The sequence below is a fragment of the Branchiostoma floridae genome, chromosome 19 (assembly GCF_000003815.2).
Source record: "Branchiostoma floridae strain S238N-H82 chromosome 19, Bfl_VNyyK, whole genome shotgun sequence".
Lineage (NCBI taxonomy): Eukaryota > Metazoa > Chordata > Leptocardii > Amphioxiformes > Branchiostomatidae > Branchiostoma > Branchiostoma floridae.
In genome coordinates, this window is record NC_049997.1 from 1250601 (window position 1) to 1278529 (window position 27929).

General features: G+C 41.1%; 1 protein-coding gene across 3 annotated transcripts; it reads right to left on the reverse strand.

Moving 5' to 3' along the window:
* Positions 1-27929, reverse strand: LOC118406630 (ABC transporter F family member 4-like). 3 transcript variants are annotated; one of them, XM_035806814.1, is made up of 18 exons: positions 27283-27929; positions 26191-26383; positions 25658-25749; positions 22697-22762; positions 21939-22126; positions 18313-18350; positions 16224-16349; positions 15198-15243; positions 14579-14622; positions 13390-13465; positions 12776-12826; positions 12275-12463; positions 10481-10519; positions 9656-9712; positions 6607-6682; positions 3514-3562; positions 2521-2981; positions 1-2399 (listed from the first exon to the last, which is right to left on the reverse strand). In XM_035806814.1, the coding sequence occupies exons 1-15, from the start codon at positions 27885-27887 to the stop codon at positions 6642-6644; spliced, it is 1851 nt and encodes a 616-aa protein (XP_035662707.1). In that variant the 5' UTR covers positions 27888-27929; the 3' UTR covers positions 1-2399; positions 2521-2981; positions 3514-3562; positions 6607-6641. The 3 variants fall into 3 exon arrangements, with proteins under 3 accessions (XP_035662707.1, XP_035662706.1, XP_035662708.1); XM_035806813.1 differs by lacking the exon at positions 6607-6682; XM_035806815.1 differs by lacking the exons at positions 1-2399; positions 2521-2981; positions 3514-3562 and having other exon boundaries at positions 5973-6682.

Sequence of the window (27929 nt, forward strand, 5' to 3'; positions counted from 1 at the left end):
GCCTTTCGGCGCCACTCAGGTGACCTCAATACGATTGTCGCAAGTGTCTGAAGCGAGCTGCCATTCAGCGCCACTCACAAGTGTCTGGAACGAGCTGCCATTCGGACAAAAGCTGCAGTGTTACATTATTGGGTCTCAGTAGGAGGTAAGCTTCCATGGAAATGTTTAAAATAATAAAATAACATAAGTACAAAAATGGACAGATAAAATAGAAGGAAAGGCTGGGCTGTGTTTATAATGTAGTAGTATGGCAGGATCTGCGCTGTCCCTGGTGGTCAATGCATCTAAGGTTTGTCTGCTGATTTAGGCTTAGTTTTTGCATTTAAATGGCAGGATAGATGAAAAGATTTAGAATCTAAATGGACTGAAACGGTCACCTGGTGTTAGTACAAAACTTCATCATATGGATGACAGGAATGAACGTTTGGGGATAACAAATGTGGTAACCACAGAACAAAAGACAAATTCACGACAAAGTCATCTCCGCTGGGTGCGACCAAAACAAATCTACTTCCTGCCTGCAAAGGCGTAACCCATCAACTAGTAGCAGTAGCCAGTAGCAGTCCTCTTGCAGCACATTTCACTCATGACTTTCAGTTTTTTTTTTAAGTTTAAAAGACTCACTTGTCACTGCTAACAAAAGCTGAAATGTTTATGGAAACATACACACAATCTTGCCATCGTTCCCTGTCCAACACTTGCACACTGCTTCTATGTTGTACACAACTGTTCTGTCAAGGATATCGGATGACCCATGTTCCCAACCCTGCGCTGACAGTGGCTTCAGAACAGCTTCTGTCTCCTGTTATCTGGAGCCATCCCAACAACAGCAATGACGACAGTAGCACCTTCATCATGCAGACCATTAACCATTTCAGAAAAACCTGTTTCATCAGATATTTGTATATAGACATACATATACATCGATTTCTCCATAATTATACATGTAAAACACCTAACTGACTCATTAATTTGAACATAATTATACATGTACATAACAATATATGGCATATAAAACAACAGTCAGCAAAGAAGGACACTTCCTCAAATATGAAGACCCGTGTCATATCAAACACCAGTCTCCAAAAACAACACGCAATCTTCGAATTCGAATATAAAGACCTGGCATACAATGTATCAAAAAACCAGTCCCTCAAAATTTAAATATGAAGACCTGACGGTCATATCAAACACCCGTCACCAAAAACAGGCAATCTTCAATTATAAAGACCGGGCATACAATGTATTAAACACCAGTCACCAAAAAAGGACATTCCTGACAGTATAAAGACCTGGTATATCATACACCAGTCACCATAAAAGGACATTCCTGACAGTATAAAGACCTGGTATATAAAACACCAGTCACCATAAAAGGGCATTCCTGACAGTATAAAGACCTGGCATATAAAACCGTGGTCACCAAAAAAAGGACATTCCTGACAGTATAAAGACCTGATATATAAAACACCAGTCACCATAAAAGGACATTCCTGACAGTATAAAGACCTGATATATAAAACACCAGTCACCATAATAAAAGGGCATTCCTGAAGGTATAAAGACCTGGTATATAAAACACCAGTCACCATAAAAGGGCATGGAAGTATAAAGACCAGTGGCATATAAAACAAGTAGCAATATTCAGTATAGAAAAATATGCATACAACAATGGGAAGACAGCATATATCATGGTAATGAGACGTCCTGTGCCTCCATATGTTGAGTGGTAAGGTGCACCTACATGTACATACATCACTTAAACTGAAGGCAGAACTATTAAATCCATTAATGATCACATTGTTAAGTTTTTTGTAATTGAAATGGGATAAGGCATATGTGCAGCATCTTTTTCTAGTCTGAATTTGTTATCCTCAAGGAACAACAAAAAAGATAAATTTTGAAATTTCCAAAACTAATTTTACATTTTCTTTCACAAATTCCCAAGATAGCAGTTTCTCAACAAATTTCGAAAAATAATTTTATATTTTCTTTCTCAAAAATTCCCAAGATAACAGTTTCTGAACAAATTTTCAAAAATAATTTTACATTTTTTCAACAAATTCCCAAGATAACAGTTTCTCAACAAATTTCCAAAAATATTTTACTTTGTTCTTTCAAAAATTCCCAACTGAAGATAACAGTTTCTCAACAAATTTCCAAAAATGATTTTACATTTTTTTTTTCACAAATTCCCAAGATAACAGTTTCTCAATAATCTGGACAGACTCTGTAATTTGCCATTTTTAAAGTTCTGATATCTTTCCGTATATATAAATTTACACTAAACTGGTCTTCAATCAAAACATGGGTGAATATAATTCAAATATAGTACAAACATTTATGTGTAACACAGGGAGGGCGGAAGGTGCAAGACTTCGGGGAAGTCCTAGACAGACCTGCTGCTCCTACGGTGGGTGAGGTGAGGAACACAGCAACCCTGTACAGTCCTAGACAGACCTGCTGCCCGTAAGCTGCTGAGGTGAGAAACACAGCGACCCTGTACAGTCCTAGACAGACCTGCTGCTCCTACGGTGGGTGAGGTGAGGAACACAGCAACCCTGTACAGTCCTAGACAGACCTGCTGCCCGTAAGCTGCTGAGGTGAGAAACACAGCGACCCTGTACAGTCCTAGACAGACCTGCTGCCCGTAAGCTGCTGAGGTGAGGAACACAGCGACCCTGTACAGTCCTAGACAGACCTGCTGCCCGTAAGCTGCTGAGGTGAGGAACATAGCGACCCTGTACAGTCCTAGACAGACCTGCTGCCCGTAAGCTGCTAAGGTGAGGAACACAGCGACCCTGTACAGTCCTAGACAGACCTGCTGCCCGTAAGCTGCTGAGGTGAGGAACACAGCGACCCTGTACAGTCCTAGACAGACCTGCTGCCCGTAAGCTGCTGAGGTGAGGAACACAGCGACCCTGTACAGTCCTAGACAGACCTGCTGCCCGTAAGCTGCTGAGGTGAGGAACACAGCGACCCTGTACAAATGTAGACATGAAACTTAATGTTGATCACATCACCACAATCATGCAGACTCCTGTTGGCACTAAGGTCTGGTCCATTTGATTATAAGGTTGACATTTCATTTACTACGATATTGCCTTGCACATAAATTGTTCCAGTAAAAAAATATTGCAACCGTACTGTAAATCATGCAGAGCAGCAGCAAGAAGTAAATAAATGACATAAATTATTAATGAAAGGAAAAAAGATTACTACTAACATAGTACAATTATGCCAAAGTCAATTCCAAAGTCAAAGAAGAAGATATGATTGTGCGATATGCCAATATGCTTAACTTTTTTCTTTACATGCTCACATTAGTTTTTTTGGTTCTGATAGCAACCTACAGGTATTAAAGAGCTACATGTGCCCATGTTCAAGATCTGTTGAAGAATAAAAAATGGCTTCATTTCATTTTGAAATAAACACAAATTCTTTGTGGTACTTTTGTCTACTTGTCTAAGCACAGTAGTAGCTAACAATAGTATACAAAGGTACATGTCGCACCTCTATTTTCTCCTCATCCTGCCTCCCACCCTCTTCCAGGAAGCTGGGCCTGTAATGAGATTTGTATTTTTCAATTCATCACATTGTAATAAAAACTATAGGCAAGGTGTTACAAATTCCCTGATAAACAATATTAGAAAGGCCAACATTTGCTCTTGTGCAAATACAGCATATTTCAATCCATCTCCGTCCAAATACAAAAATGTACTGTTTCAAATCAACCTTTTGCTGAAATTGACCTATTCCAAAACATCATCCCACACCAAAAATGGCTTTTTAAAATTCTTTTCAATATATGTATGAGGCTGATAAATGCCATGCTTATTGTAATATAAAATATATATTGAAATATAAAAACTCAAAACACTACTAAAAGAATGGTACTGTTAGCAATTACAACATTAGGTAACATCAAAATTATGCTCTCAAGTGCCTACTACAGCAGTACAACATTCAGCACCACAGACAGGGGTTGGTCCTTCTCTAGTGTAAACACCAAGAACTAGAAAGGCCAACATTTGCTTGGGAGCAACTACAGCATATTTCAAGCCATCTTCATCCCCATTCGAAATGTACTCTGGCGAAAATGCATATTTTGGCCCAAAATATGCATTGTTGTCAAAAATGGCCCAAAATCCCCAAATAACTCATTTTTGAAGTGATGTTTTCAAAAAGTGTTGATGGTGTCCTGTGGGCATATGTCAAATGCACCTCTGTGCCACATTTCAGGTCATTAGGTTGTAATACCAGGGCACAAAATATATATTTTTAGTCTAAAAAATGATCTAAATGCCTAAAGAAAGTAATTCTTAAGGCCCCTGCCAAAAGAAAGTGAAAAAAAACGCCTGGGGGTATTTGCTATTTCTATCTCCATGCCAAATTTCAGCTCACTTATTCCAAATATGAAAAAGTTGAATCCATTTGAAGATTTGTCAGGAGAAAGAGGAGGAGAAGAAGAAAAGACATGACAAAAGACAACATATTGCATACTATGAATGGATTGAAATATAGATTTTCATGGATGCAGTTTAAATCTCAACCTAACTATGAGTTTAGCTTCTGGTGCTTCTCCCTGTGTTAGCTACATAGGTTGACTACTAGTAGTATTTGATGCAGACATCTTGCCATGGTACTGGCACCACCAAAGTACATAAACCAAACAAGTTTACTTAGTATTGTATACAGTGACTAGAATGGCTTTAAGGTTCCGGTTCGGAGTTTTTTTACGATTTGGGGCCGATTTGACTGTCTCTGAGAAAAGCACTAGCGCTTCTCAAAACATCGTTTTTCGGATAATTCAATGTTTCCGATAGAAAAGGGTGTCTTGTCGCTGACCGACAGACTCATTTGACATTTTCTGTAGAAATGTTATATTTGGTAAAAACCATCAGTAAAATACCATTTTCACTTTTTACGTTCCGCTACACGGAAAAAATGAATTTTCCTGGGATAATGACTAATATGGCAATGACGGTCAAGAGTTCTTCTGTATACTGAGCAAAAAGGAAGAAAAGTTATCCAAACACTTTCCGCAAGCTCCAATGGCGCTTAAACAACCAAAACGCACGTAGAATGCACGATCTGGGTAATCAGGCGACGAAACGCTTTACGGCTATCGCGCTACCAGGAAGTGTTCGCCCCACGATCAAATCTCCGACACCACAAAACACTACGAACAACAAGTATTTGGAGAAGTATAAAAGATTATACATTGCTAATGCGATAGCCGGAAAATCTAGAGCCAAAACTATAGAGACAACCTCTGATTTGCGTCTTATTCTTAGGAACTATTTGGTCATCTGGTCACTTGAAATTCTGAACCGGAACCTTATATGTATATCAATATTGTGTAATAGGATATTCCTCAGATCTTGGCATGAAAGTTCATCTCTGATGGTAAATGACATTATGGACAAACTCAACTTTAACTAATCAACACTACAAATAAGTTTGGACTCCAAATTTTGCAAAAAGTATGGGGAGAATTGGGGTGACATAGGTTATCTGACATTTATGACCCTCTGCTGCAGTCATGTGTCTCTGACGTCACGGTCCAGAAGCTACATGTACAGTAGATGGGTCCATTCCGTGAAAAGGCAGCCAAAAATTTCGGGTACTAGTCCCAACTTGTTTGAAGTGTTGGTTAGTTAAAGTTTAGTCTATCCATAAATTTTCTCAGATTAAGTAACTTGACCAGAATTCCTTAATCGATAGGTCCTCATAACTGTTTTAGTGACTTTCAACATTATTTCCTGTGGTGTAAAAGAGGGCGTCCTGAGATGACAGCTTGAGGTGTGGCTCTTCAACCACAGGACCTCCATTTAATGTCCTGTCTGAAGGATCATGGCCCTAACCAAAGCTAGATACTTATTTTTTCACGTGCCTTTCCCAAGGGCACAACATTGTAGCACATCAGGGGACTGAAACCAACTGTAGGACCTTTGGTCTTTGAGGTAAACAGTGGTACCTCACTGTTCACAGTTACGCTATGCGATGTCACACAGGGAGTAAGGGAGGGAGGGAGTGAGTGAGTAAAGGAGTGAGGGCTGCAGCACTAAAATAAATGAAAATATATAATATTATACAAATTGCTAGTCTGATAGAAGAAGGCAGAGTGAATAGTCCAAGGTTAAAAAATAAGAGCAGAGACAAGATTTTAATCACCATATGCTGAGTTTTTATTCAAAACATATTGTGCACAGCATGATTAGGCATCAGGGAGGGAAGGGTAGTAATTATAATGCTCTTTAACTACAGCAGCAAGTGAACAAGGAAGAGAATAATGAGTGTCAAAGAAAAGCTACTGGGTAAACTTGGAATTGAAAAGCTTACTACCAGTACACGGTGCTATATACATCACTGAGTCAAGTTAACACTCGTTTCACAGACAATGTAATGGTTCAAAGCTCGAAAAGCTCTATTATCACATGTATGAGAATTGGTTGGGAAGTGCCTCTTAACTGACACCACCAAATTCAGACATGTGCAGCCATCAGCACAGCGCAAGTGTCAATTATGAGAGCCAAGTACTGCTCGTGAAATGGTGGGGGATAGGGGTCACCTCATACTTTCCCCCAATGAAAGCAATCTTACCACTCTCTCCGACTTCGTGGATGAAGTAAACGAGGCTATCTGGGCCCAATATGCCTTAACAGCCTCACTCTTGGACCTTAAAAAAAAAAAGATAAAACTTCATTAGTACATGTAAAGCCGCAGGCACCCTTTCTACTTTGTGCAATCATGTAATATGGTAACTTTAACTCTCCTGATGGACGAACATGGAACACACGAGCGATCGCTGTTTTTGTTTTTATACGAGGTATGATGCCTACCAGGACGTCAGTCAATTGGATTAAAAATTGACATTTAAATCCGCATATCAAATTACCGATTAATATGTAAATCAATCGTTTGCCTGCTTTTTGCCTACCACTGCGTCACCGTGACATCATCGCAATCGCTCGTATTGTTCTGGACAAAAATTTTCCCATGATTGTACATGTATATCATGCACGGCTTGAAATACTCACCTGTGGCCTACAATTTGTAGTAAAGATATATATATTATATCCTTATTTCATTAAAAGTAACTTGCAGTCTGGCAGGGTATAAGTGATACAGACTCAGCCTCAGGAATCCCGAATTATTGCAGAAACAGTAAAAACAAAAAGGATTTCGAGCCCACATTCAGTCTGGAGGAATAACAATTTGAAAATGCCAGCTTAAGTCCATCAATACCATTATATCCATGCAAATATTAGTCACATTAGTCAAACAGTAATGAACCCAGTGTTAGTATAAGCATAACACTAGAAGTATGTTTGTTAATATGGTTTATATTGTCACAACTGTGACGACAAAAACTTGTTTCAAACAAAACTTTGAAAACGATCATCAAAAATGACTTCATACGTCAACTTACCAGCAGTTTGGACATGCTGCAAAAAAAGCTGTAGACTCATGCAGCCAAAACAAAATCTGCTGGGAGGGTTACACAATATCTGTCTTGTTACTCTTATTCATTTACTCTTACTAGTGTGCAACATCATTAAGAGCAAAACAGGTTAACAGTGAATAGTTAGTTAACAACAGAGCAAATTTATTTATTCATTTATCTATTAGAGTAAATGATTTTACCGGTATATCAAGTGTTACAAGTCATGTTTATCACTCCATCTACTTATTTAGAGTAAATGATTTTAGATTAATTTTTTTTCATTCTATTGCATTATTTCCAATTCTGACCAATTCGTGCAAAGATGCGTCATGAGAGATTAACAGTCTTGACTGTGGTGAGCTAAAGCACAACTAGATTACATTTCTAGTAGTCGCTGTCAATACACTCACATACAGCTAGGAAAACTGAGATTCAATTTTTTTCTTAAAGGATTACTCAAACAATGCCTCTTTGATCCTTGATACAACTACATGTTGTCAAGGAGGGATTCCGAGTGTGCTTTACATAATGAGTGTGATCCTGTGTGAGTGTGATAGGGGCATTTAAGTGTAGTGGTGTAACAGTTGCATGGTTTAAATCCCAGTACCAGGCTCCAATGTTGTGCTCTTGGGAAGGCCACATTTTCCCCACTTAAGTCTCAAATGAAATTATTTAGCTTTGATTAATGTACTTCAGATGGGACATAAAATGTACATAGCCAACATATTATGTTAATTAGGATTAGGTTATGACTCTTGACCTCCGGGTCATGCAGTGGCATGCTTCTTGTCTGCCATCTTTGTCTTCATTGTGAGCACGGTTAAAGATCGCATTAAACAGTACCCGTGACGAGTCGTCTTTAGTGTCCGTAAACTGGCAACGGGCTATGTCAAGCTAATTTTGGATCCAGTGAAATAAAGTCAAGTCGAGTCATGTTTGGGCACGCCTCAAGAATGTTAGGGAACCATCAAAGTCTTACTGATGAGTGTGGTCCATCCCGGTAAGAGTGGAAAAAATGTACCAGTCTGATCTACTGCAGACAGTACTTGCTGTTACAGTACAAAACTGGACAGGTTTGTGACCCTTTCAGGCACTTAACCGGTTAAACAAACCAACTAACAAACAAAAGCTGTGTTGGATGTGTGGGCTCTTTTCCTATTTTACATGCAGGTACCTGACGGATTCAACTTCAACCCCGACATTTTGTTCTTAATTACTGTTGACAAGCTTCATTACCTCCCAGAGCATGCTTTGCAGTGGCCTTAATGGAGGAAACGGGACTCTGTTGTACAGTAGTTGGCATCAGGTAAATGAATAAAAAAGCTTCCTCCCAAAGCTATCTTTTTTTATCCTAAGCATGCATGAAGCTGTTATAGTTAATATACACTCCACCAACAAGGTGGAAGACCTGTCATGAATATATCAGCCCCTGCTGGGTTACTTTGTCAGCGAGTAAGGCTATGGAGCACCTCCCAGTTCTTTCACTGAAATCACATTGCTCTTACCGCAACTATATCTACCCCCTCATCAAATAACTTAACTCAGCGGATGTTAGCCTTCAACAAAGAAAGCATGGCCTTTTTCTTTTAGCAGTACTACCTGTTTTGACGGGTTTTAAAGGCCAAGAAAATCAAATCGAAGACATGTCTGTACAATTAACACCATTTTCATCCGACAAGCGCTGTTTTTCACTAAAGGTGTTTGAAATAGAACAATTTTTCTTTATCAAGGTGGCTTTAGGACAAAGCTTTATGCACTTACATTGTGCATGTAGTAATTTTTCAATGTGTTTGCACAGGTGCACCCAGATATTAGTGTAGAGTTGCCATTAATCCACCACATATGCACATGTGCTGCATGTCAATATCTGACAATTATCATAATGGGCAACAACAAACGATAAACTAGATAGTGAGTGAATGTGGTTATGTAATGTATGTATAATGAAGACAGATAGAACTAGACAGAAACATGGAATTTCTTGACATGGACTTAGTTTTAAGTATCATCAGAAAACATTTGTTGTGTTAAGTGAGCTAGAATTTCAGATTCAAGCTTTGAAGAGTCTGAGACAGTAAACAATATTCTGCTTTCATTCATTTTATGTTGTGGACACAATTTTCTATGCAAGTAAATTCTGGGTTGGATGCACCTTATCCACAAAATGAATTTTGAGTCTTTTAAGTCTCAAGATCTCTTCCTCACCTCTTGCTCTTGTTGGGCCCCTTGGCCTCCCTCTCCCTCTCCTTCTGGCCACTAGATCTGAAGAACAAAGTGGTAAAGTCACATGTCAGAAAAGATAGAGGGAAACATTTTGCACTTTCTAGTCTCCTTTTTGTCTTGAGATCTGATTTTTGCTCATTATCTGTCAGTTTACTACTATTACTCAGACCCCTTCATGAAGCAAAAATGATTTTATCCATTTTGGTAAGCCAAAACGGATAAATTTTTCATCATGCATGAGCGCTCCAAAACGGATTCCGAATAGAGTTCCTGAACATCCTGGGGAGGTGGTTTTGAATTCAGTTTCTTATATCTGGATTTGCAAGTCATAATAAATGCAAAAGCACTGTGAACTGTGGGGTTATCGTTTGTGGCATCACTTGGCAAAAGTGGAAGGTGAATTAGGTGAAAATCCATTTCCATTTTTGTTATGGTTGCAAACTCAAGTTCTCCCTGGTTGACTGTGGAACTAAAAGTCCTGATATCTGTATGTGGGGTTGAGGGGGGGGGGGTTCACATGAGGGAGGGGAGTGCCAGGAGATCCAGAGTAAACATGGGATATGGATGGAACCAGGATGTGTTCAGAGGTTTTTCCAAGGCCATGAAGGAGAGTGGTTTGAGCAAGATACAAAATGTAGCAGTGCAGTGATGATGATTAAACTACGAATTTGACTCAGAAGTACAGTGCAAACCTGTGTAGGATCACAGCAACCTATCGTATTAACATGCCTTTTTCAAATAACTGAAACAGTTGGTGAATGCAAAGTTTACACCGTGAACGCAAAACGCAAATGTACTAGGTCTTACCTGGGGTATGGGGTGAGCTTGCATCGATATCCAACAGAGCTGAGAAAAAAAACACAAACTTGTAAAGAACGTCTCAACCTTGGCTGCAAGTTTCAAGCATTACAATGATTAATTTTTTGTTGTCTGGATCACACTGAATTTCATTTAAATAATAGCACTGAAAAACACACTGCCGTATTTTCTCAAATAAAGTATGCACCCTAGGCTAATTAAAGTACGCACCCCTGATTTGGGGCAAGTCTCAGACAAATGTGTGGGGCTGAGTAAAATGGTAAAACTCAAATAACGTATGCACCACTTCTCGATCAATTTTGAATAGACCGTGAACTATATAAATTTGCGGTGGTTTTATGTTTGCAGTTTTCACGGTGGCCACTTTAACACGAAATAAAAACCAACGCAAACATTTTTCCATTATATTATTTTTACTACTCTTTGGTGCTACCGCAAACTTAAAACCACTGCAAACACTCCATTTCCCGGCTATAATGGACTGGGAGGAAACATTAAATCTTTGATTATCATAGTAGGGAGGATTGAAACTCTTAACCTTCAGGCCGAATTAGTGTCAGGGTCAGACTCTGTTCACACATGATGAAAGAGTTTCGACTGAATGCAGAACAGGAACTGATCAATGGGGCATTCCAAAAAGGGGGTGATGTCATACCCCCTCAGTCCTGAGCCCTAACGCTTCACCCTCCCCCCCTAATAAGTGGGACCTAACCGAAGATGTCTACTCTACTCTACTCTACTCTACTCTAACGGAAGTCCTTAAAGTAATTTAAGTCCCAACAACTTCTACCAGTACCTTCTGTTCTGAAGTTTTTTTCATCCACCTAAGCCTTAATGTCCTAACCTAGTTCTCAACCCCCTTTAACAAGAGTCCTGTCTGCTTGTAAGTCCTGTCATCACCCCCCTCTATTGGGGGGGGGGGGGCAGAGAAAAACACCTACATGTAAGAAGGAACTGTTTGCATACTAGTCAAAATGTAAGTTGAAAAGAGAACAAAACATGTTTATGTAAGACTACATGTAACACACTTCCACAACCCCATATCTTTGCACTGTTATCATTTGCATAAATTATATAACTAGACCATCTCCTCCACCAAACATTAGATGTATCTACTAATTAGCTTTAAATAGTGGGTAACAGTGAATGCAGCTGGTTTAAGTCCATATCATGAAACATGTATATCTAAACACAGTACTTGGACCAGTGCAGGTTAGGTGCACCAGAAATACCTGCACATCTTTTATTTTACCTGCACTAGCCTGCATATGTAGGTGGTATTTCGAGCCCTGAATTTGTAGGATTGTGTTTTACTAGCAACATGAAGACATTCAGCTTTCATCAAGGATGTGAAAATCAGGGCTCAACATTCATTTTTGGGATTAGGCGCACTGTTGCACCCAACCTAGAAAATTTGGTGCCAAAATTTTTTGGGTGCACCACATAAAATAATTAAAAGTAGAATGTCAGAAAAACCTAATTTTGATGCACCCAAATTCCAACTTGAAATTCTTAAACAAGTACTACGAGAAACATTTTATTATCTTTCTAACACTTAGATGTCAAGAATATGGTGTATACCAGTATACTTTGATATCTTTACATATTACATAACCCTACAAACTATTTGGGTGCACCCACAGAAAAAAAATTGGGTGTACCTGGGCGCACATGCACCCAGTATATCGAGCCCTGGAAAATGCAATCTTTACAACTGCTTCAAAAGATAGCTAAGGATGTTATGCAGAATAAACTTTGAATTATTTACAACCAATGTCCCACCTTCATCCTCCTTCTCCTCATCTTCTTCCTCCCTCTCCTCATCTTCATCCTCCTTCTCATCTTCATCCTCTTTCTCCTCTTCTTCATCCTCCATCTTCTCCTCCTCCTCTTCCTCCTCCTCCTCTTCATCTTCATCTGCCTCCTCCCCATTATCATCATCACTTAATACACTGACAACATTTTCTTCTCCTGCAGGGGGAACAAATGGTACAAATGTATGCTCATTTGAGAAAATACATGCAAGTCCCTTAGCACCCCATAGATGTACTTACCTGGGGAAAGTGTCCTTTCCTCATCCAACAAATATATTAAGTATAGAATGTTGAATTTTAAATTTTGGGTCACTGAAAAGGTTTGGGCCAGTGGGAATGTCTAAATAGTGACACTGTACTAAATGCCTTATATGGCACCATGATTTCACAATCATATATTTTTTTATACTTTAATCAACAGAAAGCTACAATCCGATAGAAAAATGCAAGACAAGAAAAGATCATGTACCTAAGAATTGAGGGAACGCAAACTGCATCCTCTCCATCCGCCTGATTGTTCCTGAGGAATAGACATTGCTAAATGATTAAGATCTGTTTAAGATTCTATCTATTGTATAATGTCATCACTCATAACTTATAACTGTTACAGAAGCTAAACAATGTCTTTTTTGTTTAATATGTCTTCAATATCATATGACCGACACAACAACTACAAAATTATGCATGTTAGTTCTTGATAAAACCTTCTTGGTCTTTAATAAATCACTTTGGAAACAATCTTCAAGAAAGAAAAGGAGTTGATAATCTACAGCTATATGCATGGGGCTTTCATCACCACACTGTTGGGAAATTGCATTGGCTTCAACAACACAGCAGTTAACAAGATATGAAAACTAGACAATGAACAAAAGAGCAGGTACCGATACAGGATGCAAATAAGCACAAGCTAATGAAGTTAAGTACATGGAAATTAATATAAGCATACAAGCGCATATGCATGATGTACATTCACCTCAAATAGTAACACTGTTATACATTTGTACACGCCTATGGCTATACCCCACTGCATAGAAAATGAGTGGATTAGTAATCTTACAGACTCATATAAAGAATTTGACATACCCCTGTCCTCGACCAGCCCTAAACTCCAGTCTAAAATGTCACAGTCCTCCCCCATGGACTTGTACCTCTCTGCAAACTGAAACAGTGATGACATTGACACTGGAATCAAACTGATATTATATGACAATGCAATTCAATTCACACAGTGTGTCTGAGATGCAACACTTTTAAATGGAGGATGTCTGCATAATGATATCCATCTTAATGGGATATCAACTTGATTAAATTCTACTGTTTTCATTAAATTTCAACTAAATCTGCATACATTGTGTACTGTGTAACCTACATGTACACTGTAGAACAGGTATCCATGATAAGACTGTATTGTACTAAAGCTAGCTAAGTTAAAGTTGCCATGATAATACATCACATTGTGATGCGTCGGCCCGGCACTCATCTCCGTTTTATAGCCCTGGGGTCACACATACATTTCGTAGGTCACTACTCCAGGGGGCTTAGTCCACTGGCAGAGCTCAAAATACTGGGTGCATGTGCACCCAGGTGCACCCAAAATTGGAGCTGTGCACCCAATTATTTTCTGTGGGTGCATAGGGTGCACCCAAATATTTTCTTGCGTTTATATAAAAAGATTATGTAAAGATATCAAAGTATACTAGTATACATCATATCATCATATTCTTGACATCTAAGTGTTAGAAAAGATAATAAAAATGTCTGTCATGGTACATGTTTAAGAATTTGATAATTGTAACTAAGTTTTATTATTTGGATATTATTTGAATTTAAGTGGTGCATGCAAAAACTTTTTGGTGCACCCAATTTTTTGAGCTGGGTGCACCAGTGCACCTAATCCCAAAATTGAATTTCAAGCCCTGACTGGTAATTGAAGTGTGTTAAGCTTCCATACTCTTCCTCTTAGCAGAGAAAGAATATGTACCATTTTTGTAGTCTTTGGTATGACCTAGCCACAGCATCTGGTCTTCCTTGGTGGTCTCCCATCCAAGTAATGACCGGACTACACGTTGCTTAACTTTCGAGGTCAGAGGAATTGGGTGTATAATCAACGCGCCATGGCTGTAGCTCATGCTGTGTTGTACTAGGCATCATAAAATGAAGTTCTGACTGTGCCACTGTACATTTTGTATATCACTAAGGATAAAAAATGTACCAATATCTAAGTATGTTATTGTGTAACATTACAGGGTAGAGGTAACGTAATATATATTACCTTTGCAAATCCACGAATCCTCGATTCGTTTCTTTTCCTGATCTCTGCAACACAATTACAAAAAAAAAGACTTAAATCATTCAAACAACCGGACAACACTGACAGCAACTGAAGATTTTCATAATCTCCAAGCAGATCCTACAATGGCATAGGATAGTACCAAACTGGCCAAGGAGTGTAGTCAGCCAAGAGGTGTCCATTTGCCATGTAGAAGTAGCAAAACACACTCCTAAGCCGGCTTCACTCCTCTAGCAACTTTGGATACTATCTTATGCCCCCGTATGATTTGCTTGGAGATTAGATTTTCAAAACTTGCTGCCAGTTTAATCTGTGAATGGGTGTGTCTGATCATCTAATAAGGCATCCTACCAAAAATTCACTATACTTTTAATTATCTAATTATCAGATAGTAGAACAGTCTCTTCCTGCCCAGAATAATTATTTCATTGCAGTTCCACACCCAAAGAATAATGAAATGTCCCAACTCTTAAACCTGCCATAATTCATGTATAAGTTTGTGCACAAGTGTTCAACACTATAATTCCAGAGCAGGTACATCTGAAAGATAACAAGATCTTAACAGGAAAAATTGATTCTAGACAGAAAATTGAAGTCTTACCCTCCTCCTCCTCCCTCATCCTTTGATAAGCTGTCAGTGTCTCCAGCTAGGAAAATAAAGTTACCAAAGAAGTTAATTTTGTAACCTATAGCTATGTAATATCATCATGTTTTTATAGCTGAAAATACAGAGTGCCCGCTGCATCATAGCAAGGAAGTTGAACTGAAACTACCTTTAGTCATAGGGAAAATATAGGACTGCAATCTGATGTAGAGACTAGCATTTTGTCAAAAGATTGACGAAGAGAACGCGGAGCAAAATACTGTCCGTTTTCTTGAGCACCATCTCTCACATCTGCCTACTGTTGACACACAATATACTATAAATGCATTTAAGTTCACGGAGATTTAATTCCGCGGTAGCGGGAAAATGAACTTTTCGCGGTGGTTTTAATTTTGCAGTAGCACCATTCACTGTACGTTAAGTCTCTTACAGTAACTGTTATGGAAAAATATTCGCGGAGCAGCAGCCGCCGCGAACATTAATAAAACCACCGGGAAAGTTTCTGCATTTACAGTAGTATAAAATAACCTATGTATGTCCAGATATAACCTCCTTGACTGGATGTACTAAATTTCTGTACTCGGTTATAATTCTTGATTGTACAAACGAGGAGGTTAAAATTCCTATTTTCAACCTCATTGTTTGTACTGATCTTTAAGCTGTTGATAATCACAGCGGCATGTTTTACATCTTTCTGGGCAGGTATTATTTTATTGTGAAATATGGGTAATCATGACTCAAACATGACTCTGAAAGCATTTCTCCTCGCACAACTATAAGGCCAAACTTTGGGCCACTTGAAACATAACATTTCTGGCAAAAGTTATTACCATTATGATAATGACTTGTTGGCTTATAATGATACCATGTTTTGCAAATTCTAGCTTAAAATTTATTGTCTATATTTTCCAAATCTTGGTTCTTTTTGAACTCTTGCATAAGATTTGGAGTCTTCTGTATCCTAAGTTATCACAGATGCTAATGAAGTCATGATGTAATGTCTATGATATAACACTACATTACCTTTGCCCTTTTAGGAGGAGGGGGTGGATCTGGAATGGGCACTTTCCGCTTCCTAGTGTAGGCCGAGTCTGGTATGGAGGAACAACCCGGCTGACGCTCATCATAGGGGTGGGGACGGTTGGCAGTCTGTTCCACAGGGGTTGGGGTATGATTAACAGGGGGTAAGTTATTCTGTCATATTCTATGTTAACATTGCCTATAATCTTAACTTGAAAGTTCATTTTGTATCATGCTAGGGAAGTTGAACTGTAATTTCCAACACAAACACTTAGTGGACTTACCCAAATTGTCGACTTATCAGCTCCAGTCCTTGTCAAGGAATAAACAATCCACTGCTTCTGTGATGTTACAGTATGCAGATGGCACACGTGATCTGGCGAGCAGTGGATTGTTAGTTGCAGGAAGTCTATAGCGCCCACTGCCTCTGTATAGGGATGGTTGTTAATCTCTGAGGTACATGTAGATGGCTTTTTTTATCTGTCTAGTAGCAGAAAAGTCTGGTACTCAGTCTAGGATTTTCACTTTGTCCAGTGTGACTCTACTGTGTTGAGAAACTTCTGAGGTTGTTGAAGTCAGGTGTTTGTGCTTATGAAACCTGGTTTTAAGTTATCTCTCAGTCTCCTTAATGTAGGTCTCTTTGCACAGGTCTATGATGCTGTTTTGACCTTGGCACTTTGTTTGATACACAACACTACACTTGTTTTCACTCGGGATTTTGTCTTTGGTGCTACCAGGATGTTGAGACTTCTGGACAGCCTGAAGCAGGTTTTAATCATGTGACCTGAAAATCCTTCAAAGCCCTACTGACACCCCTTTCATGTAAGGAAGCACAGACCTTTCACATAAGGATTTGCAAAACAATTTTTGAGCACAAACACTTGAATCAACCTCAGAAGTTTCTTAACACAGACATATAAAGAGTCAGTTGAACACTCGGTCACACTGTACAAAGTGAAAATCTTCAAGGACATAGAACCAGACTTTTTTGCTAGAGGGATCAAAGATTCCATCTACATCAGAGCTAAATTATATTAACCATTCCTAGAGATGGTGGGCCATAGACATCCTGCAACTTACATGTCACGATCCACTACTCACCGAGTCACATGTACTCTCTACATAACATGACATCCTGAAGCAGTGGATAGTTCATTGCTTGACAAAGACTATTTTTTTCAGTAAACACAAAACACATCTAGACAGAACTCCCTTAAAGCAACATCAGACTGGTAGAAACCAACTGCAATGTCACAGGTATAGCAGGGCAGATAATATACCCATGTCTGGAACATCTGTATCTATATCGCTGGTATAACCGCCGTTCGGCGTAACACACCAGTGCGGTACATCTCTGAGTACATTCTGGACAGGGGTATATTCTGGCCTGCTATACCTGTGCTGATGCTGAAAACACAACATGTACCATTTGCTCGGAAAGTGTACAATCCATAATAGGTATGTTGGTCACAGAGTGATTCCAGGGCTCGAAATACATTTCCTGCATACCTGCACTGGTGCAGGTAACATTGAAAATTACCTGCACCAGACAAATTTTACCTGCACCACTCTAAATTTAGAAAGTATGGATCATACTAAAATCATTGAGGAATAATTTTTATGTTTCTTTTATTCTTAATAGTTAGGTAACATTCAAAGCAGCTAATAACAATCCACATACACCTACACCTTAGGACATTTATGTATAAACCCCAGTACATGGACCGGTGCAGGTTAGGTGCAGGTAGACACCAGAAATACCTGCACAGCTCCAGTTTTACCTGCACTAACCTGCATATGCAGGTGGTATTTCCAGCCCTGGACTCCCTATGTCAGTGAACCTTTAACGGTAGTTCACCTTTATCTGCAGAGTAACCTATATTTGTTGTGTTTACCCACATGGTATTTGGGGATATCAAGTCGATGGTTTCAACTTGTAATAATTGTTCAAACTATTGTAGTTTGAAACTATCGTCCGTCGACTTCCTATCCCTAAATACCCATTTTTGAAAGCAACAGATATACGTTACCCTTTGGATAAAGGGGAAGTAGCGTTACATAGAAAGAGCTGTAAGACTTCTCGGGGACTGACCTCTTCTACACCTTCCTTCATTCCATCAGCCACTCCACCTGACAGTGAAACATGGATAATCAGTTTATAATAGACAACATATGACTTGCCGGCAACATGTATATTTAGTCTTTTATACATTAAGAAGACCTAAAATGACAGCTGAGGACTGTGGTGCGTACCGGTTCGCCGAACCGGACTTGGACTTGCTATAACTTTCGGTTCAAGTCCGGTTAAAACCGGAACGTAGAAAACCGTTTTTTTGGAAAACCGGAAATCTATTACTTGTTGTATATTAGTGTCATCTAAAAAACGCTAGATACCTATGTTACTTTATTAACTGCAGCCAACGGGCCCCAAAATAACTGTTTGCGAAAATAGATTGTCCTACCACCATGAGCGGGCCATTAGCACATGGTCGCGCCACCGTCCGCACAGAAACTTTCTTTCAAAATCCGGCAACGCGGTTTGTCGCTTGTCGGGCTACTTCACTAAAAGCATGGGCTAGCAGTTTGTTAAAAAGAAACACAGACACCTTTATTTAAATAAATATTATGAAGTCTTAAACTTATTTTATATTTCTCTTCTTTAAATCTGTAACGAATAAGCGTACAATTTATTTGTAAGGTTAAATGTAGAGAATAATGAAACCGCACGCATCGCTTCTACCCGCATTACAGTAGGCTATCCCAATGACCCGTATTGACCTCAGTCGCAAACGCCATGCTGAAATTTCGGGCCGTCAAAACACAAGCCGAAAAGGCCATATTCTACCGTGATTTCCCGACAATTATCATTGAAAATCGATGTTGCTACACCTTTGAAAATGACACTGTCGTCTTCGGCAATATTTTTATCGCATGCGGCCCGATCGAGGGGTGGTCGCAGCCGCCGGATACGCTAGCTAGGGGACCTCGTATAGGGCAAGTCGCTTAATGCTTGTGTTGATGCAGAAAAATTTGGCGGCCGTCAAAAAACGGACTTATAAGTCCGGACCTGAACCGGAATCTCTGGACTCGAGTCCGGACCTGAACCGGAATGTGAGCTCTGGTACGCACCACTAGCTGAGGATGTCTAAATATCCTTAATAATCAATCATATATATCTGCTTACTATTCAAAACCTTTGTTGCGTCGATGTAGGTTAGACATCCAGGTTATAAGATACACCCAAATGTAGTTACTCAAACAACTGGATATGGTTTTGGAAACGGTCAGACGTTTCGGATAGAATCCACTATCCTTCGTCAGTGACACTGATATCCCTAAATACCCATTTTTGAAAGCAACGGATATAGGTTACCCCTCGGATAAAGGGGAAGTAGCGTTACTGACAAAGGATAGTGGGGAAGTAGTGTCACTGACGAAGGATAGTGGCCTCTGTGAAAATTCAAGCGTCTCAGACGGCGAAACGCCGTTTGCGACAACCGTCCAAGGCGTCTTAAATTGTTGGGACGCTTTGGACGGTTACGGCGGCGGACGGCATGGGACGGGCTTTTGAACGCCCGACGAAACGTCCAAGACGGTCCGAACGGCATTACAAATGCTTGGACGCGTCTAGATTGGCACTTTAGACGCGTCCGGTCGGACGTTCGGGACGTCCGAGACGGCGTCTGAAAGCGGGCAGCCGGACGCTCCCGCGCTCCGTCGGGCGGGCCCCCCGCTGGGAACAGACGTCTCTGCGGACGGACCAGACGCCGATTGCGACGGACGTAAATGACGTAATCCAGGCTGCTGGGACGGATCGGACGCCGATTGCGACGGGCATAAACGGCGTAATCAAGGCCGCTGGTACGGGCGGTAGCCTCCACCACGCCTTCCCACGGGGGGGTACAGATTGTAAAATTCGACAGAAAATGGAATGAAAGGCCAAGAGGCAGTCATCGCTATATTATTAAAGGTTAATATCTGGGCCAAACTCCTAGCAAAATATTTTTTCTTCAAGACACAGTTTTAGTTAGTCAGGCAGTACGGTAGAAACTCATAACGGGCCGGTGCATTTAATTTGGAACGTGCGTAGACGGCTGCCCGGACGCCGTTTCTGACGCCGTCCGGTCACGGCTATAATTTTATGGCCTGTTGGGACAAGCGTTGCCACATACCAAACAAACAAATATTCAGCCTGAGGCAGTGGAAGACCACCCACGACCGGGCCGTCAGGTTTAGTTAAAATCAAACGCAACTTGAACAAATTTCTTCGTAAATTCAGACATACTTCGCGGCGTTTGATAAACTTTGCTACATGTATGAAATTCAATCCGACCTTCAATCGTGTCCGCGGCTCTTTGTGCCGCCGTGCCGCCCGCACTGTCACACGTCAGATAATGGACGAGCCCACATAACATCAAGGGTGAATACAGGACGTTTTATAATTCTCTATCGTACATTTTAATCGCAATAGTCTTAATTAAAGACTGGATACATTGTAAATGTGCAATACATTTTCTACAAAGCTCATATGTCATTTTTATTTCGCGGTAGCGAAACAAATTCGTCCGTTTCATAAGTTCCCAACCCCTAGTAGTTGGGAGGGCCGATTTCATTGACGGCAAAATCGGTAGGTGCTATCTCATTATCTGTTGTCTAAATCATTATCATTATCATTCTTAATCGAAACCACAGATATTTTTTACAAGTATTTTACATCGTGTTCATAAGTCTTTTTATGTTGTGGCATCAAAGTAAGATCCTAAATCTTATCATTCCTTTGCGTATGTGGGGAGGGCACCGAAACTTTGCAACCGTCGTCGGCAAACTTTGCAACAACATGTTGTACAAAAATAAGAATAAAATGAGTATTCACTTACCGGCGACAGCAAAGTATCGACAGTCAGCTAACGGAAGGACGCTGCTTCTTTTGACGGCATCTGTGATTTCTCCTGTCCGTTACGTTTCACAGTTGCTTCAGGTAAGTAGTATGATTTATCCCCCTTGTCGGCCTACGACAAATAATTTTTGAACATTCTTTTTTAGTATAAATAACGAATAAAGTCATCGCCGTAAACCCAACCTCAGCACAATGTCGTAGAAACATCAACTGCTACTTCTAGACGTGATGTCCTTGGTCTAAAAGTAAGCAAAATTTTAACAAACAGACATAAAATCCACAGAAATAGTCACCTTCTGAACATATGTCCTGCAACCGCCGGATTGTTCAACGGTCTGAAATTCGAATTCACCCGCTGAAATAGGCACATGTGCAGAAGTTAAAACGTCATGTTTCCCGTGGGGATAAGGACAGACGCAAGCCGTCTGAGGGCGTCGGGTTCCTAAGTATTTTATAGCCCCATCAGTGGCCGTCTCAGACGGCCGTCTCAGACGTCTTTCAGCCGTCTGGGCGTCCAACAAAAAAACTGACAGAACGGCCCGGACGCTCACGATGTGTTCGCGGCCGTTTCTGACGGTGATTGTCGCGTCCAGAGAGTTTGAAACGCGCTCAGACGCCTTTGGACGCTTGTAGACGCCGTCTTAGCAGTTTCGGACGCTTGGATTTTCACAGAGGGGATTCTATCCGAAATGTCTGACCGTTTCCAAAACCATATCCAGTTGTTTGAGTAACTTTGTAACTTTTTGAAAACCTTTGTTGGTTTCTATGGAAGATCTTGAAGTCTGTAGTATATAAACCTTGCTCAGGCACTGCAACCTCACCATTCTGTCCTTCCCCTGCAGCCTCTGCTGTACCATCTTCACTGACAGGCTCTGCACCAGATACTACAGACACCTCCTCCGCCTTGGCCGCAGAAACGTCTCTCTCCGCCTGCACACCTGTTGGAATGTCTGTCATCTGCTTGGACTGCTCTGTCTCCTGCTCCTCATCTTCCTCCCCACTGCCATAGCTGGGAAAACACAATCATCATCATCAGTTGACATGTTTACACACGACAGAGTTATACCGCCCCTTGCGGAGCGACATACCCTTTCACTGGCTAATTACAAGACGGGGATGCGCCAGGCCTCCCGTCTGGGTAAAATGGTGTAGATCACCGTGTGGCTGACACAAGATAGATGTTCGCCAGACCTCCATATCGCATGCAGGTGATTTGAAGTGAATCACCAAAAACACAATCAAGTGGCCTTTAGTTTTTTAATATCACAAGATCTTAAAAGATCTTGTGATATTCAACAAGAAGCTACTACAAAGATACTTCTCAGTCAAGGGTGTAAACCACTTAAATTCTTGGGAGCATACTTTGGACTGGAGGGATAGAAATAACAACTTTGACAACAAGATATTTCCAACAAAGTTAAAGATGTATGACACCAGCTCTACTAACAACTACAACTTACAAACTGACCAAAGATGAAGTGTATCTCATTTTGTCCAAACTGTAGAGTGTAATTTTCTTTGCTGCCTCTTTACTACCAAATAGAGAAAATATATCTCAGGAAAAGTACCCCCTACTAACCTGGTGAGAGGTTGCAATCCACTCACTGACAGGTCAAGCTTGACAGGTGGCACATCAGGAGATATTCTGAAAAATACAACAGGAGATCAAGTTAGATAAGCTCACATCACACAAACATAAAATAACTCATCTTGTGATGCAAGCAACAAAATAGGAAGTGAAAGTTTTACATGAAATCATCATCATCATTGGTCGGCTGCAGTTTGGACAACAGCAAGGTCCCTTCATGTTGCTGGCAGGGTCAGAGATCAGTGTTTTGGTGAGAGTTGGCCATAGTTATCTCTCAGGAGTTGCTAAATGTACTTAGAGTAGATGGTAAGCTGGAATCTGTGTTTACCATGAAAAGGGACATAGACAGCACAGTTTGACAGGTACATTTATATAGATAAAGACATACGGAGTACACATCCAAGAAAATTGAGCTGTCTCGTTGGCACATGCTCTATCTAACAAGTAATAAATAATCCAAACAGTTGGGTACCAGGTACCGGTAAAAAAACGTTTTTTTTCTTATTGGACCTGTCCAGAAAAAACGGACCTGAAAAAAATAGGTGGACCGGATGTTGGACCTAATAGAAAATTAACAGATGGTTTGATCAGGTATTCACACATTTGTAGGTCCCGGCAGAAAATAACAAGAGTGAAGCAGAGTAGAGTTTGTAGTCATTTCTACAAAGTTTTACAGCCAATCATACAGGACCTGGTGCAGTTATCGTTGCAGGGTTTTAAAACGTCTGAGTGTGAGTCTAATACTCCACCAAACAGATTTCTTTGTAGTGAAATGGACCATTTTCATGAGTCATACTGAATCAGGTCCAGGTTCAGGTCCGGACCTGAACCTGATCCTCTGGACCTGAACCGGACCTGGACCGGAATTTTCTGTATTGGTACCAGGGCTGTCTCCAGGACCCGTCCTTCCGTCCCTGGACGGAAATTTACTCGTCGGGACGGAAAAAATATTCACCCATTCCGTCCCAAAAAAATCTTAATTTCATGACACTGAAAATGCAGTTTTGTAAGCTTAAAAAGGCAGGTTCAATAACTAAAATGATGCATGCGAACGATTGAATAACTAAAATAGGCGTCCGACTTAGAATTTAATCGATTTTTGCCTTTTCCTTCACCACGCCTCCACTTTCCAAGCCGCGAGATAAACGCGGCCCCGATATATGGATATGTGTGAAGATTAGAGATCGGCAAAACGTGCTATTCGCGTGTTGCAAAAGAAGGCGAAGCTGCGGCGTTATCTTACCTAGCCACTGTTTTATTTCGCAATACCGATCGGATTGACGGAATCACCCGGCCCTTATACGATTTAAAATCAACATTAACGGGAAACTGTAATTCATTATGAACCTAACACGGTGGATCAGAGATTATATTTCTTTACTCGGCTGTCGTGTGTGTGTCGGAGACCTCAGTAAACCGTACACTGTACTGGCGATCTCCATAGTTCTACAACCGTCAACAAAAGAGGTTTTTCCCCTGGTGTAAACTATAAATAGACGGCAAAAACTATATTCTCGTCGTCTGCATCTACGATGTGACAAAGCCACGGTCGATTCTTGCGAAATGTATCTTCAAAAGCACTTTTCTGCTTGGATTTGGGAGAGAGTCCGCAGCGCCGTGTTCGTAAAGTCCCGCGCTTCTTCGTGATTGACATGGTGTTACCGCTTTGTCCGCGCCGCTGCTGGCTGTGATTGGTGGGAAGTTGATTGGATTTATAGAATAATGACGCACGTCCTGTCGCAGGCGCTACTTCAAAAGGCTGCCGCCGAAGCTGCTACCATGGTAACAACACGTCCAGCCACATTTTCCAACTCGCTGCTATTACAGCTTACATACATAATTTTCGGCTGCATTTAACGCTGTTTTCACGGGGAAATGTCGGGAATCGAACTTGTATACTTTTTTTGCCGACCGTCCACTAAAATCATACGGAAGTAGCCCGCCGAAAAATGTAAGTAGGAGACTATTTTTACAGTGAGCCCGCATGTTTTGACGGTTGACTGCCGACCCCATCACATGCCCCCGCATAGGTTGCCCCTTACGGAAAGTTTAGCCGTGAAAACATTTTTTGTTCTGCGTAGTTTGGGTTGAGTTTTGGAATTCGGATTGACATTTATTTTATATCAGAAAATAACTATCGGGAGACTGTTTTCTTATCGCAGTATTCTTACCCAGCGCTGTGAACATGACCGCTGTTGGCAATTTTTCTCCGATCTTTTGCAAATCTGTACCCTTTGGACGGTACTGGACGATGAGCAGAAAGGTGTCAACTTTATCGAGAAATGTTCATTTCTTGGTGGTTAAAGAAACAGCAACACGACACCAGCAAAATGAAGAGTTATTAAGCAAAATATGGTGTAGAATTTTAATTAAGAATTAGAATTAAGAAAGTTAATTGATCATGAGCAACCAGTACCAGACAAAATAGGTGATGTAAACTTCCTTTTGATACGATCTTACGAGCTGAAATGCGTCAATGTCCCTCGGCCAATAATGCCAACACCCGCGGCGTTATCCAGTCCCCGAACTATCCACACATTATCAACAAATACGTGAAAATGACGACGTACAAGTATCATGGTAAATTTCAGAGTGTAAACGTTACACTGCTTAACGGACAAAATATTTCGTCAGTTAAATGCCCGACCAAGGGGCGGGCAGTCGGAACAAAGCCTTTTGTTTCGAGATCGTGGGGTGTCGGTAGTCCTACTTTGCGGAATGAAATTTTGCCTCTGAAAATACGTGAAATAGCGTCTTAGAGGGTTTGAATTTTAAAATTTTCCCGGGGGAGCATGCCCCCGGACCCCCCTAGTTTGGCGAGCGCCTGCGGCGCTCGCGTCGGGCCTTCGGCCCTCCCCCACCCCACCCCCCCCCACAAAATTTGGGACGGAAATAAATTTCAAGCTGGAGACAGCACTGATTGGTACCCACCACTACTCCTAACGGTCTTACCTGCTTCCCTGTCCTGCTCCTGTTCCCCTGGGTGACTGAGTGCCGGCCTGCATGCCTGTGGTGTCCACCTCAGTATGCATGGTCTGGTCCACCTCACCAGACAGAACAAACAGTTTCAAATTATGTTTCACTGCATTTTCAGAATGCGTTTGATTGTCTACTACTGATTATACAACATGTTGAAGCCTGAAGCACATCCAGTTATAACTGTTAAATGCACATACCTACGAAAATGATCTTAACAGTACTTAAAAGTACAGTCCAAAAAGTACTATCCTTATCCTTGCTCAAAGGCCTTGTTGAAACTCACTTTGGCTATCATTTTACCAGTGCCCAATGATGAAAACTGATAAAGTATGTTTTGAAGGATCTTATCTGGTTGTCAGGGGAAAAATACTTGGGCAGAGTCTGGCAGATGATCTACTTGTCATATATTACCACAACTCTCCTGATTCACTGAATCTTTCAGCATAATGTACAAATGGCCCTTAAAGAACCTTTTACATTAAAGACATCTTAAGGTCTAAACTAACCTGTGTGGCGCAGTCCAGGTGGATGCCCGTGTTGCCGAGGTCGATGTTAGCGGAGGGTTTAAAGCCGCCCTCAGACTGAGGGGTGGACAGGGAGCTGGCGGATCCAGCATCTTCCATGAAGTCATACTGACCAAGAATGGTGCACCCTCTAAACTCATCTTCACCTTCATTATCTGATGTTACCATGCTGTCACTGGGGGAAGAAGGATGAAATCAGTACACATTAACACATGTTCCATGTAGTCATACTGACCAGGCATGGTGTGCCCCTCCCCTCCACCTTCATTATCTGATGTTACCATGCTGTCACTGGGGGAAGAAGGATGAAATCAGTACACATTAACACATGTTCCATGTAGTCATACTGACCAGGCATGGTGTGCCCCTCCCCTCCACCTTCATTATCTGATGTTACCATGCTGTCACTGGGGGAAGAAGGATGAAATCAGTACACATTAACACATGTTCCATGTAGTCATACTGACCAGGCATGGTGTGCCCCTCCCCTCCACCTTCATTATCTGATGTTACCATGCTGTCACTGGGGGGGGGGGGGGGGAAGGATTAATAAAATCAGTATAAACAATACAATCAACACTCTGTCTCCAGTCACTGAGGGGAGAATAGCAATATCAGCATACTTAAACTCTCAGAGAATGTTCAGTTAAGCGTTGACACAAGCACATTTAGATGCTTTGCTGTTGTAATGCTTACAAGTGCATATATTTACTACTAACATTAAGTTAAGACAGCTTAAATCCACAGGTGACTCCGATAAAATGTTTTGAGTCACCAAAAGAGAAGATTATATGTCTTTGAGCACCTTACAAAGAACAAGACCTAAATCTTTCAGCCACAGGAGACAATGAATGTTAAATGTTGGACCCTGACACTTACTGGATGACCCTTCTAATTAAAATGTACACAAATTTTGATCCATTTGTTTGCTGATTCATAATGAAAAACCAAAGAAAAAGATGTTTTGATTAAAAAGATGATACAGATGAGTCAACAGAGCCAGTAGAATTAGTGGAATTCAATCAAGCTTTCACACCTGACACTACACAAACACAAAAGGGAAAGCTAGAATACCTGGGTGTCTGTTGGGAGTTTCCCCTCAGGTTGACAGGCATGCTGATGGTGGGTCTGTGCTCCATGACGCTGTCTTCTGTTGGGCACCTGTTGGGTGTCTGTTGGGAGTTTCCCCTCGGGTTGACAGGCATGCTGATGGTGGGTCTGTGCTCCATGACGCTGTCTTCTGTTGGGCACCTGTTGGGTGTCTGTTGGGAGTTTCCCCTCAGGTTGACAGGCATGCTGATGGTGGGTCTGTGCTCCATGACGCTGTCTTCTGTTGGGCACCTGTTGGGTGTCTGTTGGGAGTTTCCCCTCCGGTTGACAGGCATGCTGATGGTGGGTCTGTGCTCCATGACGCTGTCTTCTGTTGGGCACCTGTTGGGTGTCTGTTGGGAGTTTCCCCTCCGGTTGACAGGCATGCTGATGGTGGGTCTGTGCTCCATGACGCTGTCTTCTGTTGGGCACCTGTTGGGTGTCTGTTGGGAGTTTCCCCTCCGGTTGACAGGCATGCTGATGGTGGGTCTGTGCTCCATGACGCTGTCTTCTGTTGGGCACCTGTTGGGTGTCTGTTGGGAGTTTCCCCTCAGGTTGACAGGCATGCTGATGGTGGGTCTGTGCTCCATGACGCTGTCTTCTGTTGGGCACCTGTTGGGTGTCTGTTGGGA

Excerpts from the sequence above, each read along its gene's own strand:
- LOC118406630 (XM_035806813.1), bottom strand. The coding sequence starts at position 27,887 with ATGGAGCACAGACCCACCATCAGCATGCCTGTCAACCTGAGGGGAAAC. Across the intron at positions 22,763-25,657 it reads GGAGCAGGACAGGGAAGCAG|AATATCTCCTGATGTGCCAC; the intron begins GTAAGACCGTTA and ends TGTATTTTTCAG. Across the intron at positions 15,244-16,223 it reads CTCCTCCTAAAAGGGCAAAG|CTGGAGACACTGACAGCTTA; the intron begins GTAATGTAGTGT and ends TTATTTTCCTAG.